This window comes from Archocentrus centrarchus, chromosome 22 (genome assembly GCF_007364275.1).
Source record: "Archocentrus centrarchus isolate MPI-CPG fArcCen1 chromosome 22, fArcCen1, whole genome shotgun sequence".
NCBI classification, from domain to species: Eukaryota; Metazoa; Chordata; class Actinopteri; order Cichliformes; family Cichlidae; genus Archocentrus; species Archocentrus centrarchus.
Window position 1 is genome coordinate 13,025,549 of NC_044367.1, and position 18,537 is coordinate 13,044,085.

Genomic DNA, 18,537 nt, shown 5'->3' on the forward strand with positions numbered 1-18,537 from the left:
CAGCTGAAGTTGTCACAGTCAAAAAAAAAAAAAGAAAATTACAAATGCATCCTATTCTGTCCTCATCAACTCTCAGTGTAAAGCTACAATTTCCTCATAATGAAAGACATTGTTGTCACAGGGAGTCAAACAATTTCCAAGATTATCAGTGTGAAAATGTTATAGGAAGGGGAGTAAAAGGCGCTGGAATAAACTGGAATAAAAGGCGCCACTCACATCCAAGGATTCCAGACAGTACCAGCAGAAGGCATGTTTGCAGTTCTTGCACATCATCTGTGCACAGCCCTCGTCCCTCTCAATGTAAACTTTACATTTAGGACAGCGCTTGATTGGTGCATCATCCTCTTCGTTCTTGTAGAAGGAGCTGAGGAGAAGATAGACTTAAGTGCATTTTGAGTCAATGTGTGATATATAATCTAGAATATCATTCAAAATTCAGATTTGGGGCATAGCAGAAATGTAAGTAGTTTTAAATTAGGAGTGATTGATCTAAAAAAACAAACATATATACTGTTATGTATCACCAGTCGCTAAATGGCCTTGAACCCAACCTCAGACTAATACTCTTCTGTCCTGGTGGTGTCAGGCTGTCTGTATCTATTTCACCCATTTCTGTAAACTGCCGACTCCTAAAATCTGAGGATGAACAGCTCTCTGTCATTTTGTGATTCATCCTAAGACAGCAAACGGGTCCATTGATTTTTCGGGACAGTTCTGCATGAATCTGTCATACTGTGCGTTTGAGTGAAATACAATCATTCACCTCCAGCACTTTAGCTGAAACTACAAAACTAGCTTTTCTATAGGATTTTTAAACTGTGTTTAGACCATTGCTTGTTTCTGTCTGTGGCAACTTAGCAAATTCTACAGTGTTAAGAAACACTTTGAGAGAAAAAAAAAACCTTTGTGACAGGCAGAGAGAGTTTAACGTTTAACATAAGCATAGCCAAAAATCAAGCTTTCAGAGATCCTTATGGTGAAAAGTGGAATTCAAACACCAAGGCTCTTTACAACTGAGAATCCTCTCTCCAGTGTGGCCTCTGAGCTTATGTGCAGGTAGCGGGAAGGTTCTGCAGAGGTACAGTAATGGCATTTCCAGGATAAGAGGATATCACAAAGAAATGGGTCAGCTGTGCACGTCTCTGAGCAAGTCTCTTCTACTGTCACAGACAGATGCTGTATCCTTAAAATGAATGATTAATCTATTTCAGCCTGTTTTACTGCAGTTTAATTTAAGCAGTTTGGTTTATCTCTACCTACTAAATATGTGCTGGAGCTTTGGCTGATGCTCAAGCAAAAAGTGGCAGTGAAAACACACACTGCATGAATCCTGCCAGGTTTTCCCTCACCTTCACTCAGATGAGCTGATCATGGAGTACTGAGAAAACAAGTATTTCCAGAGACTGAATCTGGCCTTATACCTGCTGACACTATCACAACATGCCAAAGCAGATTATTACTTTACTGAGAAGTGCTCATGTTTAACTGATAAGTTATTAAGAATCTGAATAATATTTGAATTAAAAGGTAAAAATGCCTTGGAATTAAAGGCTTATTAATTATGGGATTAATTAAGGACACTGCTTTCAGGTTTCAGAATTCATGTCTAGTAGTCATTAAATATTTTCTGGATTATGGTCCATGAAATGCTAAAAGTGTGAAAGTTAGTGAACTGATGCAAATAAAAAGCCGCACCTGTTTTCTCCTGGTAGGAAGGAGGTAATGGGCAGGTTGTTCTCCTGGCAGGCCTGCCCGGGGTGCCAGTTGGCCTTGCAGGCCGAGCAGAACTCGAGGGCACAGACAGCACATTGGACCAGCTGGGGCAGAGCTGGAGAATCTGCTTCCTTCAGTTGGCACACTGCCTGGCAGGTTGAGGAAGGGCACCATGTTCGGCACGGGTCCAGCAATACCTCTGGCAGCATAGAAGAAGCGCCAGGTCATGAGCACCTACTCTCTTATGGGGTCAGTTGAGCCAAATTACATTTTCTTCCCTAAATTTTTAATGCTGCAGGTTTCAGGGGTGGATTTCGAAAAACCATAGCACAGTAAACCAGAACTGTCCTTTTCCCTTCTCTTCATTCTCTGACTGTCTGCTGATTTTTATCCACCTGGATTTCATATTACAGATGAAATAACAATGCAATATTTGTATCTGCATATGCTGAAATGTTTCTTTTGTCAAAAATTTTATTTCTTGTCTTGCAGCATCTATTATCTGCTAACTTGTTTCCATGGCTTCCAAAAACCCTTTTGAATATTTTTAAGGTGGTAAAAAACAGGTTCTGCCAATTCTAAGTACATAGCGTGATGCACTTGCCCTTGTATCCTGTCCTTACATCCCCTTGCCTCTCTGCCAAGAACTATGAGCACACATCCCACTTGCACTCTTGGCTCAGCCTGAGAAATATGGAACGGTTACAGCAACTGTTCTGCCTGACTAGACTGGGACATTGATGAGATGGCTCACTGCTTTTTACCCAGAATCAACAGCTCTTTCTGAGGATTTTTATTAATTTACAGGGCCCCTTCTGTGTTAATGAACGTGTGTTTGCCGTTATGGGTATGCATTTATTCCTGCAAGTGTGATCTGCATTCTCTGTGTATAGTTTGTGCTTCTGTGTAGGTGGAGAACCTGCAGAGTGAGTACCATCAAAGAGTGATAGCACAGCGTGGTCACTGCTGTTTCTTGTAGCGATGGAACTACAATATTGCTGATTAGCATGTCTACACTGACAGCATGAAGCAAAGCGACACAGACCTGCCTTCTTCTTTTCAGCGCTGAGATCCTAGCCATTTATTTGAAACTGAAGTGCTGACACTGAAAATGTACAAGTTCACTGGGAAAAGAGATAATGGGAATTTAACAAAAATATAACGGAATCAGGTGGTGGCAACCTCTAAGGCTGAAGCAGCCAAAAAAACTGCAGTTCCTGCAGCGGCCAGATGAAGCCCGCTGCAAAAGTGGATCAATCCCTTTATACCACTTATGCTTATCACACTTATATATATTTATATGCTTGTGTGTATGTGTATTGCTCGGCATTTATTAGCAGGTATCTGTGTCATGTAACCATATAGTTTTTATACACTTTGCTAACCAAGCTAGCTAGCCTTAGCTAATAGCTTAGTACGCCACCCTCTCATGTACGGTACAGTACTGTGAAAAAAAATCTTAAGTCCAATTTCTTTATATTTTCTTCCAAGGAGCCAAACTTTATTGAAATTTTTTTAAATGGTCTTGAGAAATAGTTCTCCAGGCTTTCTGAAGGTCTGCACAGTGAGTGTCTACAGCCATTTGTAAAACACGGGGGAGGCTCTGTCATTTTGACATCCCCAGCCAGTGGTATTGGGGATGTCAAAATTGATGGAATTATGAATGCTGGAAAGTATCATCTGATTTATATTCACCATGCAATATATTTGGAAAGAGTCTGATTGGCATGATTTCATTTTTCAGCATGACAATGATCCCAAACACACTGCCAATGCACTAAAAATATACCTGGATAGAAAAAACACACAGTGGAACTCTGTGTGCAGTGGTGGATCATCTTGAGAGACAATGGAACAGAAGACAGCCAACATCCAAAGAAGAGCTTTGAATTTCCATCAAAAAGCCTGGAAAACTACTCCTGAAGATTACTTAAAGAAATGACAAGAAAGCTGCCTAAGAGAGTTCAGGCTGTGTTGAAGCACAAAGATGGTCATACCGAATATTGACTTTTAGAATTGTAAAGTATTTTCTATACTGTATTTCCATGTATGTTTGAAATTGCTGCGGCTCATTCAGATTTTCCTTGCAAAATACAGATAAATTAAGTGTGGTTCAAGACTTCTGCACAGTACTGTAACTATGGTAATATCTGCTCCAAAACAAGGATGGTGATGTAAAACAAAAGCTGAGGCTTCAAAATGCAAAAGCCAATGCATGATGCTACTGTGGCTACATCCATCTATTGCATACAGTCTATGTAAAGTGTAGCAGTTGAGGGTAGAGCCAAACTAATCCAACTAGAATATTTTTAAAACAAAGTAGAGGAATGCTACTTAACTGAATGACTATTTGCAGTGAAACCATTAAATGTATTTGAATCCACAATTATAGCCAACTGCTGTTTATTTTGGACAACAAAAAAAAATGTATGCAAAGTAAATTTGAAAACACCTGTTAGTGCTAAAGAGTGAAAAATATGGGGCTAAGAAGAATTTGTCAAATCTATTCTAGTAGTTTTCCCATTGACTCCCCCTGGTGTAATTCAATAGGAAAAATGTCCACAGGGGTAAAATGACTAAGTCTAGATAGACCAAGCAACAGCTGAGCTCCACGCGCAAAATGAGATTGTCATCTTTTTGTGTGTCACAGTAAAATGTATCTCTGCAGGACAGAAGGGTCCATGTGACTGAGTTTGATAGTCATCACCCGTACAGCACCTACTGAAGAACTCTGAAGTGATCACCGATGTACTAAAGCTGCCTTGCACCTACTCACCCCTTTCAAACTGAAGTTTCTTGTATCTCTGCATCATCTCTGTGGCCACCATGCACTCAATCTGCAGGAAGTGAGGAAATGAGAAGTGGGAGTGAAATAAGCAGGTCAGTGTGCACATTTAGAGACAGAAGCTGCAAGAAGCAATTGAAAATTCACCATGTGAATTTCATTTCCAGAACAATGTCATAATCAAAATTAGACAAGATCGGAACCCACCGATTCTTTGGACCTTAAGTCTCACTCTTGCAGTAGAAGAGAAACTGATTGCCAAAATGTAACCAAAGTGCAGACATGGGCCCACTCATGGTTACTCATTCAACGGGGAATGAAAAACACTCAGGCTTTGACAATTACAAGATTAGGAAGGGATGAGGCATGCTCTGCCTGACTGGCTGACGTAGCTATGGTTCTATTAAGGGCCAGGGATACTAATTAGAAACTGAATGCCAACTGTGTGCTAAACTGTGCTGTGTCTATGGGCCTTTGAGACCAAGTGAAAGAGTGCGTTTACCCTCAATGTGACTTCTGCTTTAAAAAAAAAAAAAAAAAAAAAAAAAAAAGGCATGCAGGAATGCTCATCTCACTCACACACACACACACACACACACACACACACACACACACACACACACACACACACACACACACACACACACACGAAGCTGCAGTGAAATGCACATCCCAACGAGCGCTGGAGCTTTAAGTTGACACTGATGTGTTAGAAATATAGGTTTCACTAATATGCCCTTTTCCATGTGGGAAAAGCTACATTTGCACAGCAGCTTACTGCTCAAGGTCTATGTAAATACGTGCACACCACTGCGTAGAAATAAAAAATAATTGCTCTTCATTGAAAACTGGTCCTTTGAATCAGAGGTCCAATTTCAGGCCGACACAGAATTAAGACTAGAGTACTGGACATTATTAGAAAAGCTCATGAGCACAATGGGCTGCAGAAGATGTTCTAATAATGGCAACCACACCTCATTTTCTTGCAAGTGTCCTCTTTTAGGACAGGCAGAGTCCGGACAGCTAATTGCAGTTTCAAGGCCATCTTTAATCAGGAGTTCCACATACTGCTTCAGGCACTGAGGAGAGACAGACAGACATACAGACACATTAAAATATCCAGTCAGTCAGCTAGATGAAAAAAAACATATATATATAAATAAAGATAAACAGATCCAGCACCAGGAGAGCAAGCAAACCAACTGCCTGGCCAGTAACAGCAGACAAATTTAGCAACTATATTGTGAATAAACTGACCATTTAGCAGAGCTAAAGACAATAATGAGAGTGAAAGTTTTCCATATGAACTCTGATACGTTTGCCACAACAATTTATTAATGTTACAACGTTAATATAGACCTCCTGCTTTCAGCTTGTTCTGCTATCGCTAGGAACAAAAACATCAATCGTTCTTTTTATGTAAAACTTATTAAATAAACCACTTCCCATAAATGAATCTTCTCTGATTCATTTATGGGAAGCCAGTCCACACAGACAGAGAAAAAGCCTTCTACTCCATGTTCAGTTATGGTTAAGTTTCTTCTATGTCAGCAAAAATATGCAACATATTGTAAATATAACTATTAAATACAAAATGTTTACTCCCGAGTTCAGCCACACGGTGGGGGGATCAAAGTGTGCTTATGGAACTTTGGCAATTGCTGCTGCGATCCAGTTCTAGGAAGCGGCAGTTATTTTTAGCTGTCATTCACGAGCATTGTTTCCTCATCCTTGGACAAGATTGGTTTACATCTGGTAACCAGTGGGGGTGGGGAGGTGGGGGGGTATGTGTGTGTGTTTGGGGAGGTACCATTTCTCAGTCTCAGCTGTTACACTGGAAGGATGCGAGATTTATAACAGATACTGAAGCCATTTTTGTGTATGACATTTACTGGGTCGAAGTTTACTGCAGAAGTTCCATTTACTTTAATGCAGAGGCAGATCCTCCACACTATGATTGTAATATACCAAAGATTTATGCTGTTTGAAGTGCATTTAAAAAAAAAAAAACAAAAAAAAAAAAACATTGCTCTAGTTTTAAATATCATCAGGAAGCTTCTTGCCATTTGTAGTACAATTTCAGTTCAATAAAAAATGATTTATATAATGCTAGTTCACAACAACAGAGAAGCCCATTGATCGCACCATGCCTTACGAGCAAACACTTGGTATTGGTGGGAAAGAAGAATTCTCCTTTAAAAGGTAGAAACTTTCTTCAGAATGAGACTCAGAGGGACAGCCTTCTGCTGTGAGGAGGGGTGAGGGGAAAGTGGCGCATGGAGAAACCCGCAACAACAAACAGGAAAAAAACAAACTATAAGCGTGAGTAGTCAAAAGTTAATGTGATGCAATAGTGGCATATAAATGCACAGGGACTGAAATGAGCCGAGTGGAGGAGAAGTGCTCAGTGCAATACAGTAAGAACCCAGCAGCCTGCGGCTATAGCAAGATAACTAAGGGATGGGGTCAAATGATCCCCCATAACTATGAGCTTTATCAAAAAGGAGAGTTTTAAACTTAGTCTTATAAACAGAGAGGATGTCTGACTCCTAAACTCAAACTGGTTCCACAGGAGAAAGAGCCGATCTCACTTCTTTAAGATATGATGGGACCTTATCACTAAGGATTTAGTGTATAAGAAAGAGAGGTTTCAATTCAATTCTGAATTTAACAGGCTGTCAGTTAAGAGTATCTTATATGGGAGTAGCATAATCTCTTTTTTCTGGTTCAAAAATGACTCCAGGGTTCCTTAAAGTAGTACCCAAGGCCATGGTACTGCCATCAAAAAAAAAAAGAAAAAAAAAAAGAAGCTCACCAGTGTACAGAAGACACATTGGCACTGTGTGATGGTGGTCATCTGCTCCAGAGGGAACTCTCCAAGGCACAGCTTACATGACACCAGAGGGTCCACGGCCAGCTCCCATGTGGGACGGTACCGCGCCGTGGTCATCTTCACCGCCACCGAGCTGAAACATCAAAAGATACAGGAGGAAGAGGACAGAAAGCTACAATTAGTTAAACTCAATGCATCCTGAGAAACAGTGCAGCAAAGTGAGGAACAAATGGGTACAAAGAGAGAATCTATGTAGCTTAGAATGCTTTTTTTGTCCATTTACATAATAAATCCCCTATCCAAGATTTGCTCTGACACAATGCTTTACGACCTGTGTCCAGCGAGGCTGCACACACACAAACAGACTTGCTGTATGCAGAATGACACAAGCTCGCTGCCTAAATGGCCGTTGTCAGCTCTGTTCATTTTTATTTCAGGCCTCATGCTTTCTGGCATAACAGAAAACACAGTTCAAAAGCTCCTGAAGCTCCTGTAGTTATCTTCAACAGCTTTCTCAGCTCCCTGTGAAATTTTCACTTGGAATGAAGTTACACTTTTTTTTTTCCCTTCACTGCACGTCATTCCATCTCTCTTGTGAGAGTCAGAAAGGGTTATTTTAGGCCGTGCCGTCTCACTCTCTCCTTCTCTCTATAGCTGAGAGCAGAGAGCACCCACTCGGCTGTTTACAGGAAGTGCTCCCGCACATACACAACGTCAACGCTGTCAAGCTCTCCCCGTGCTGCTTAGCAACTGGCTAAAGGAGGATTTTGGAGGTGGAGGGTGCGCTGATAGGAGGGGGGGGGGAGTGTGGCAGAGGGAAAGAGACATGGAGAGTTCGCAGTTTGCTTTCACTGGTCACAGTCTGCTTCAATGTGCAGCTGCTTGTTTGTGGATGAGGGAAGCAAGTGGGAGGAGACGGGTTGAAGAGTTCATATCCATGGACTTTTGTGCTGTCTAAATGTGCTAGTCAGAGATGGGAGAGACAGCACACTTCACATCTCCCTTCTTAACAACACATTACACCTTCTAAGTAGATTGGGAAATGCAGGTCGTTGCATCCACCACAGATTGACTTCATTAAGCTGTAAATTTAGCGGTAAAGGCAATCCACAGATGACACATTCTAGGATAACAAAATGATACGAGCGACAATCCGTTAATGTGGTAAATATCTCTGTAGACTTACGCCTGGTGTCTTAAAGCAAAATACACTCACTGGCCACTTTATTATGTATACTTTTGTGTCTTAACTCTTTGTGGCATAGATTCAACAAGGTGCTGGAAAGATTCCAAAGAGATTTTGGTTCACGCTGATTGAGAGCATCACAGTTGCTGCAGATTTGTTGGCTGCACACGGCGTGTTCAACAGCTGGAAGCAGCCATTGAAAGTGTGGTCATAAAGAGATGGACATGGTCAGCAACAGCACTCAGGTAGGCAGCTGTGGTGTTTAAACAATGCTCAGGTGATATTAAGCAGCCAAAGATGTGCCAAGAAAACGTCCCTCACACCATTACACCACCAACACCAGCCTGAACCTTTGATATAAGGCAGGATGGATCCATGCTTTCATGTTGTTTATGCAACAGTGTGTGAACTGTAGCCTCAGTTTCCTGTTCTTAAGTTCTCATTAAGTTGCTGACATTGTGATCAGATTAGGGCTGCATAAAACGATTATTTTAGTAATCGAGTATTCTATCGATTATTCCAGCGATTAATCGAGTAATCGGATAAGAAATACTTTTTTTTATTAACAGTTTATCTGCATATTTTAACTTCCGTAATGCAGTTTCTCGCCATGTGAAGAAACAGCGGTGAATGGAGCAGCTACAAAGTTCTCTTTTCTTCACCTTAACACTTGCTGATCAGGTGCTTGATGAAGGACCTCCAGCTGTTTCACAGATTTAATGATTGTTACTAAAAGAAAAAGCTGCTGTTTTGGACGCTGGAAAAACGTTTCCTTTTTCACTACTTGAGCTCACCGTCACAGCTTCGCCTCTTTGCGCTTGCGCAGTTAAAACCGCTGCCTGCTATGAGTGTTTTGAAAAACTAGTGGCTGCGGGAGCCATGGCGCATGTGTGAGTAATGGTGTAATGCTTTGTATTCACAAGCATTCTCGAAAATACGTTTCTACTGCAGGTCTATATTTAGTCACTGATAAGGGATTAAAGTATAAAAAATATTTTGAAGGAGCCCCTCGGTCCTGGGGGGCGGGCCTTCCGGTACCGAACCATCGCTAGTGCTAATGGCCCGCGCTCGCTAGCAAACTAGTTCTGGTAGCTACAGCTGAAGTAAAGACAAAAATAGCAGCTGAAATTCTCAGCGAGCACAACACACACAGACACACAGAGAGCAGTGGAGGCGTGGAAATGCATGTCAGCGACAGTTGCCACCCGTCCCGTAAAGTACGGAACACGGCATGTTACGGAGCCGTATTCCACGGAGTCCCGTAACATACGGGGTTCTGTATTTTACGAGACAGGTGGCAACTCTAGTGATGATCCACTCTGTGTTAAATGAAATCCATCGCAGCGACGGAGAGCTTTTTAGAATGTGTGCTTGTGTATACGTGAGTGATTCACACTCCAGTCCAGTAGGTGGCGGTAATACAGTTCTATGTTGGTTTGCCAGCCCCCAATAAACCCACAAAAAAACGTCAGCACTAATGCTGCTAATGCTAGTGAGGAGCGCCGCTTACACCGAGACAGCTGAGCGCTGCAGAGTTTAAACGAAGCATCGACACAGTAAATTTGTGTCGATAAATTTTTAGAATCGATTTAATCGAGTTAATCGATGAATCGTTGCAGCCCTAGATCAGATATTTGCATTAATGATCAGTTGAATAGGTGTCCCTAATAAAGTGGTCTGTGAGTGTATTTGGATTGTTTGCAAAAATGGTTCTCTCTTTAGACTAAAAATATTTCCAAACTATTTCAGCACATAGTGACACAGCCTCCCCATCCATCCTATTATAATAATAATAATAATAATAATAATAATAATAATAATAATAATAATAATAACAACAATGATAATGATAATTAAATGCAAATGTAAATTAACATGGAAAATTGCTTGTAAAAAAGAACAGGTTTACATCATAATATATAAAATGTGTCATTACTCGCTTTGTCAACTCAAACTCTCCAGTTGGGCAACTATTACTAGAAAATGATGTTAATTCATCAGCTGCTTGACTGGGGCAAATGTCTTATTTATCAAAACTGGATTTCTTCAGTTCTTCCTGCTTTGTATCTCTTTGTCGTGTTTTAGGTAGGAGGACCCAGGAGGAAATTGCAAAGTGAGAAAAACAGAGGACAAATGAGACAAAAAATGAGATGCAACTCATGTCTGACTCACTCAAAATGCCTGGCATTCATCCATCCATCATGCTGACCAGCACTGAGTGGTGAGGAAGTTCCTTTATGTAGGTAGGTGTTAAATGGCAATTTGTTATCAGGATGTGCCAACTCACAAATATGACCCTTGGGGGAGTGCGTGGAGGCCAAAACGGGGAAAAAAAAAAAAAAAAAAAAAATCAAAAGAAACTTTAGCACTAAATTAATGACATCTCAACTGCAAATGCAGCCAGACAATTTAGCTGTTCTTAGTGTAATGGTGTGTAACGGCCCTTTTTACTGGCTTAAAAATTATACAAGGCAGATACTTTGAAAGTACATATAATGCTTACAGAAAGCCAGAAAGAATGTAAACACATTAAGGCAGCCTGGATCGTCAATGTGCAAAACATTAAACACAACTCTAAAGAGGCAAACGTATAGTAACTGTTACAGAAACTTGAGTCATAAAAAACATTTGATGCAGCTGCAGAAGCAGCCTCACAAACCTGGACAACACTATTTCATGCAACACCAACAAACTGCATCAATGAATATATGATATGATTGCAGAGTTGAAACCCATTCACAGGACTGGACTGACACTTCACAGGACAGATGCTTAACACTAGGACTAGGACTGAAATGAGTCTCTTTTTTTGGCTCTTTGTCTAAGTTACTCATTGATACTAACTGATGTAATTTATATTCTAGAGAGCAGGATTTTCTAATACACTGGGTACTTTTATACTTGAACCTTTTTCTCTAATCCCAGGCTTTATATTAGCTGTGCAAATACTGACAGACTGGGTCGATGGGGACAAATGAAGTGGTTTCGTAAAACCCCGACATGGCCCGAGGAGCAAAGAGCGAGATAGAATGACAAAGAAAAAATGAGTTTTCATGAGAAAAGGTGGTGCAGTGCGATCCCCTCTGCTGCATTATTAACTAGACGGTCCATTATCACTGAGAAAAACACGCGCACACAGATGCACAGAATATTCAAAGCAATGGACTACTTGTGCTATCGTTTCAAATATAGCCTTCCCGAGTGCGATAAGTCGGAAAAGGTCAGGTCAGAGAGTTAAAGATTAATAAAGTGAGACCAAGGAATCAAATATCCTTTCTGAGCAGTGGCCATCATGTGTCAGTCATCAGTCTAAAAAGCACTTACTCATAGCTTAACTGGCTAAAGCAGCACACATGCCATAATGACTCCATGTCCAGGAGACAAACACACACACACACACACACACACACACACACACACACACACACACACACACACACACACACACACACACACACACACACACACACACACACACACAATTGCATAACAGGGGTGGAAATAGTCATGGAGGAGTGACTGACTTCTCCAGGGAACAACAAGTAAATGGGATTTCTTGCCGCAGTAGAAGGCATATGATGCCCTCCATTAAAGATTTTTAATCTTTGACATGCTATGTTAAGCAAAGGTCAACTACAGTGCACAAACCCAAACACAGTCAAACAAGCACACAAAAGCATGCAAGTAACAGCAGAACCTGGCTTTAGCAGTTCACCCGAGGTTAATTCTAAACTACAAAGCATACTGCCTGAAGCCTCACATCACAAGCTGCCCTCACTTCAATGATTTCAAGGTTTTCATGCAACCTACAAGGACCATGATGCAAGACCAAACACAGACTCACACATGATCAGCATAGAAGCATTACGTCTCTTAATTATTAGGGAATTTATGTATATTGGCTTACATGCACACCCGTTCAACTACTGGTTTGTACAAATATCTAATCAGCCAAACACATGGCAGCAACTAAAGCATTTAGTCATAAAGAAATGCCTAAATGAACTGCTGAAATGATGCTATTGTGTTAACATGGACCAAAATCTAAGGAATGTTTTCAGTGCTTTGCTCAGTCTCTGCCATGAAGAATTGAGGCAGCTCTGGGAGGAAAAAGGGGGTCCAACCTAGTACTAGTAGCTTGAATTAACATATATGCAAATTTACATAGTAGTAGTAATGAGAAATGGTGAATAACTACATGCCAACATGTTTTTGATGAGTAGCAGGATTGCAAATTCCTTTCTTGGAAATGTTTGTACAAATCAGCAACAGTTAGAGTGTTTTTCCAGTCAAAGTCCTGCTGAATTGTGAAACTTTGATTTGTTTTTTTATTTACATATTATTGCTTGTTGAAAACTTTAGTTTTAGTTCTGAAACCAAACAACGCATCTGGAGTGTGTCAGTCATTTGTGACATTTACTCCAAAATTGATAAAAAAACAAAACAGCAAAGAAACCCTTTGACACCCTTAAAAAAGCCAGACCAATGTCAACACAGCACTCCCAGTGCCATCTTCTGATCAGCATCTGCACCCATATAAATGCTGCTTCCTAGGCTGTACAGAACATAATCAAATTCTAATTCTCACCTGAACACCCTCATACGGAGTTTAGAAGTGAGAGCACATTTTCACATGCTTCAGAAAGCAGCCTCACACTGAATAATAATGCAGCCTTTACATCCATTAGGAATCAAACTCAGCTAAGAGGTTATAATGCACCAGCGTGTACAATATCTATCGTGCCATTTGCTTTTGTGCAGATAGGCAAGCACTGAAAAAAGGAAGAAAAAAAAAAAAAATCACTACATCAGCTCTTTATTCTCAACTGGGCACAGTGTCATGTCACATCACAGTGTTGCATTAGGCTCCTATATGCAGCTCAGCTATGGCTGACATTAAAGAAAGACAGCAGCCATCAACTGTTTTGTAAGTTTAGACAGACCACATATTTTCATCTCATACATATGGACATACACAAAAATGTCTTTCAGTCTGCTCTCACCCAATCAGACCAGCCAGAGACAGTGTGATGAAGGACATGCAGTAAACTGTGTTCAGCTAGAGAAAACAGCTGATATTGTTCCATCTAAATGATGGGAACGGCACAATGCAGTAAAATGTTGGCCTGTGTGATTCTTTGCCACAGAGAAATGAATATTAAGAGAGGAATGATATAACACCAGCTGTCATGAACAGTTTTCGTTCGGACTGGCTCGATCAGTGAAACCAGATCTTTCTCAAGTTTGCTGAATAATATTTCTGTCTGGTAAACAGCTACAATCTTTTCCCCGTCGTCCCACTGGACTCAGTCCTTTAATTGCATTTCACCGGAATGCATCAATGTTCACAAAGCGTGATTCGTTTCAATGCAGGATCCATACAAACAAATGGTTATTGAATCGTCTGAAATTTAAGTGCAATTAGCAAGATGTAGTTTGCTTGTTTATTACAGAATAATTAAAAAATAAAAAACATTGCAGACTGAGATGTCTGCGCAGTGATCTACGGGAGATCATATATCTGAAATAACCACATAGTGATTCTGCTCTCTGCTCCTCCCTTCCCCCATTTCCTTCCTTCCTTCCTTTCCTCCGTCAAAAGCCCAGCCCTGCTTGTTGTGGCCAATTAGTGAGGCCTTTAAGTTTATGCCATATTATCTCTGTGAGGAAAAAGAGGCAGAGAAGCGAGAGAGACAGACGGGCAATCTGCCAATTTTGCCTTTTTCCAACCTAACTTGGCTCACCTTTACTGCCCGATATTTCTTCTTGTCACCTCATGGTGCAAGCTTATGGCTTTTACTGTCTGTCCTAGGCAACCAAACAAACAGGCACATCGGGGGACTTTATTTATAAGCACTGCCTACGCACAAAACTGAACTAATAAGATAGGTATACCAAAACAAACTTCTTGAGGATGAGCATCCTGTAAAGGAGCTGTGCTCCATATGCACCAACATTTCAGAGACTGGGGAAAAGGGCAACACAGATGCTTCAAGGGGGAAGTCAGATTTCACGATAAATCCTCTCAGGTTTAATTTAACATAAATGCACAATGTGGATTCGCAGACCAACAGCATGTGCTTCACGTTACTTTATTCATAACCGAAAGATGCAGGCTGACACATCTTAACCAGTTACATATCTGATTCTTTGCTATCTTCTATCAAAATACTGAGCACCTGGCTCATTACCACATAGATGCCCAGAGGAGAGGGTTCTGTCAGTTGACTCTTATTTAAGCACAGCTCCATCATTAACCACTGCTTAATTACAGTAAAATTCCTATTTGTAGAAGGTATGCTTTCAAAATGTGCAACCCTACAAGCCTGCTGATCACTGCTTTTGTTACTTTCTGAAAGTCAAATTGTTTTGTTGGGGTCAGCACAAACTCTGCTTGAACACGGCTCTGCATCCAAGGGTCCTCTTGCAGCTAGCTTTGTGTTGGCATCATAGAAGGTCTATAAAAGAAGTAAGTATGTTGCTTCTGCAGGTGCTTGATATTGATATTGTGTTTGCTTCTGGACTGAACACAGTTTGCTCTTTACCATCACACTCCAGTTCCCTTCTGCAATAAAACATGTATTTCACTGTTCCAATTTTGGAGGAGTGACCTACGAACGGCAAGGGATTGCTTTTGCAAATGCAAAGGCACACTGGATCAAATGTTTTTCTTTACACTCATGCAGACAATTGAACAAGCTATGTAACAAGTAATAGCATAGTTGATTAGTAGCTCTAATGTAATTATTGAATTTAATACAGCAATGCCCTACTGTATAATGAAAGTGTAGATTATTCTTTTGAACAACTAACCTACATTTCATAACTCAAAGAGCTCACACACACACACACACACACACACACACACACACACACACACACACACACACACACACACACACACACACACACACACACACACACACACACAGACTATTTTTGATGGCTCTATTGCTGAAAGTGAAAGGTGACTTGCTTTTGTTGACAGACAGCGGTTGGGGACAGTCGCCGTCTGTCCTTGACACGGGGAGGGGGGGGAATGCTAAGAGTGTAGCCAAGGGTTGTGATAGGCCTAGTTTTTACATGCCCCGATGAGTTACACAGTCACCCAAATGTATTTTGGCATTGAGAGTGCTGTATGTATGTGTGTGTGTGTCACTGGGCCTAGAAAGTCAAATTCCATCTTGCAGTTTGGCCCAGACACACACTGACAGTGAAATGATGGGGCTGGGGGGGGGGTCTGTAGTTTAATGTCTACTTTGTCTCTGTCGATTTTTATGCTGCTTTACAAGCTAAAATATACTCTCACCCAACACTTGTTCAACTACTTGTTAACTATCTAATCAGCCAGTCACTTGACAGCAACTCACTGCATTTAGGCATGTAGACATGGTCAGGACGACCTCCCGAAGCTCAGCCTCAGCATCAGAATGGGAAGAAAGGTTATTTAAGTGACTCTGAATGCGTCTTGGTTGTTGGTGCCAGACGGGCTGGTCTGAATATTTCAGACACAGTTGATCTACTGGGATTTTCCCACACAACCATCTCTGGGGTTTACAGAGGATGGTACAAAAAAAGAGAACACATCAAGTGAGCGGCAGTTGTCTGGGTGAAAATGCCTTGTTGCTGCTGATAAGAAGACTATAGTAACTGAAATGATTTTACAATCAAAGTACACTATGTAGAAGGGCAGCTCTGAAGGCTGAATGAATCTCTGAATGAGCCTTGAAGCAGATGGGCTACAGCAGCAGAAGACCACACTGGGTGCCACTCCTGACATCTAAGAAAAGGAAACTGAGACCAAAATTTGCACTGGCTCACTGAAGTTGGACAACAGAAGACTGGAAAAATGTTGCCTGGTCTGGTGACTCAATTTTTGCTGTGATATTCAGGTGGTAGGGTCAGAATTTGGTGTAAACAACATGAAAGCGTGGATCCATCCTTCCTTGTATCAATGGTTCAGGCTGCTGCTGCTAGTGTAATGTTTTGGGGGATGCTTTGTTGGCATGCTTTGTGCCCCTTAGTACCAATTGAGCATTGTGTAAATGCCACAGCCTGTCTGACTATTGTTGCTGATCGTGTCCATCCCTTTATGACCACAATGCACCCATCTTCTGATGGCTGCTCCCAGCAGGATAATGCGGCATATCACAAGGCTCAGGTCATCTCAAACTACTTTCTTGAACATGACAATGAGCTCACTGTTGTCAAATGGCCTCCACAGTCATTAGATCTCAATCCAGTAGCGCACCTTTCGGATTTAGTGGAACGAGATTTTCACGTCACGGATGTGCACCTGACAAATCTGCAACAAGTACAGATGCTGATGTGCCAATATGGACTAAAATCTCTGAGGAACGTTTCCAGCACCTTGTTAAATCAATGCCACAAAGAATTAATTCAGTTCTGGAGGCAAAAAAAAGGGGGGCAAACTTGTACTAGAAAGGTGTACCTGTAAGTGTGTGTAATTGCTCTATGCAGTGTACATAGCCACTGAAAGAATTGATTTGTCTGTTTATGCTGTTATTTGGTGTGGTATTATTTGCCAGTTCAATTGTTGACATAGGAAATAATTATAAGCAGGCAGAAGAACAGGTGGGTAAGTCTGTTTTCCTCAGTGATGTTAAATTTGCTTCTTTGATCTAATGAAAATCAATCCTCGTCCTTCTCGATGCGAAGGAAAGAAACTTAACAAATATGGCAAAAAAAGGCAAAGAGTGCAGCCCATTCAGAGGTGACAATGGCTTAATGGCTGCCATTATCCTCATCACCTACCATTAATGTGTCAACAGCTAGAGGAAATTTGGGGAACACAACAAAGCAATACCACATTTGGCGAGAAACACATTCAGTGTTAATGCCGCCCAGTCGAGTTGCCTTCAGAGAAAAGACAGAAGTAAACTAGAATGAAGCAGAGTACCAAGACGGGGCAGAAAAAACAAAAGAAAAAGGAAGGAAAGAAGATGTAGATGAAAACATTAGTGATCATGAAAAAGAGGGAAATTAGTAAAAACAGAATGAAGGAGTGACAGTAAAAAGAAAAGACCAGAGGAAATGCAAGAAAATAGCTGGAATAAAGAGGACTCTTTTCCTGTATGCCTCCTAACTAGACCATTAGGCAAACAAGCTGAAGCTTTGCCAGTACTTAATGACTGAGTGTAAATATTCATGAGATTTTGTAGCATTTTGTTTTTTTTCCTTTAAGTTTTAAAGAGCCTACATTGAAGAAATATTCCCCCAGTAGACTTGATGTTGGGCAGCACTCACCAACTTTTAAGTTCCCAAAGCTCTTCTTTTTGTTAGCATTAAACCATTTGATCTTTTTTTTTTTCCCTTTTTACTTGAATAAACCAATTCCTTCAAACCAGATGTTCCCTCAGTACCTAGAGGAGAGGACACAGCAATTAACAAACCATGCTGTTCTGATCTCACAAAAAGGAAAGACTGAAAACTCAGTGGCATGCTGGTGAGCGGCAGACAGAGCAAAACATTCAGACGGGGGCTAAAGCGAGGGGCAGTTCTTGCCTACAGAGTCTTATTGTCTGTGGAAAGAGTGCATACAGTTCTCTACAGCACAAAGAATACTCAAGATATGGATGGTGCTGAGACAGTGGCAGCAGACACTAATTTCTTACCGATTTGACATGTGACAAAAATGAGGCTGTAAGCAGAGATGGTAAGCTTGCTTTCACCTCCCCCAAAAAAACACGTTGGCACACATTATTGTCTCACAAGCTGAGTGAAGATGACAGGCATGCCACACTGAGCCTATTTCTATTGACAGATGCAGAGAGGCCGGGCAAAGGGTCGACTTTGCCGGCATTCTCTTGTCATTCACTGCTTTGCGACTTCCGTGATTATGGATCCATGCAGACTAGAACTAAATTACAGTGGATATTGATACAAAAACTCTTAGGTCATGATTCTGGAGGTTTTGACATTTTTAATATAATTATTTATATCTGTATCTATGGAAGAAAATAGTTAAAATACGCTCATCTTTAGCTGAGAAAGAACACT

At 41.0% G+C, this 18,537-nt stretch overlaps 1 protein-coding gene across 3 annotated transcripts in view; it reads right to left on the reverse strand.

Moving 5' to 3' along the window:
• The window catches only part of rnf144aa (ring finger protein 144aa), a 30,790-nt gene that overhangs the window by 5,767 nt on the left and 6,486 nt on the right, over positions 1–18,537 (reverse strand). For 2 of the 3 annotated variants that reach the window (XM_030718621.1, XM_030718619.1), the window contains exons 2-6: positions 7,314–7,464; positions 5,473–5,577; positions 4,490–4,550; positions 1,696–1,912; positions 217–364 (exon numbers count right to left, since the gene is read on the reverse strand). In XM_030718621.1, coding sequence (XP_030574481.1) covers positions 217–364; positions 1,696–1,912; positions 4,490–4,550; positions 5,473–5,577; positions 7,314–7,448 — 666 coding nt within the window. In that variant the 5' untranslated portion in view covers positions 7,449–7,464. The remainder of the gene's footprint in view (positions 1–216; positions 365–1,695; positions 1,913–4,489; positions 4,551–5,472; positions 5,578–7,313; positions 7,465–18,537) is intronic. The other variant, XM_030718620.1, reaches the window with a different exon arrangement.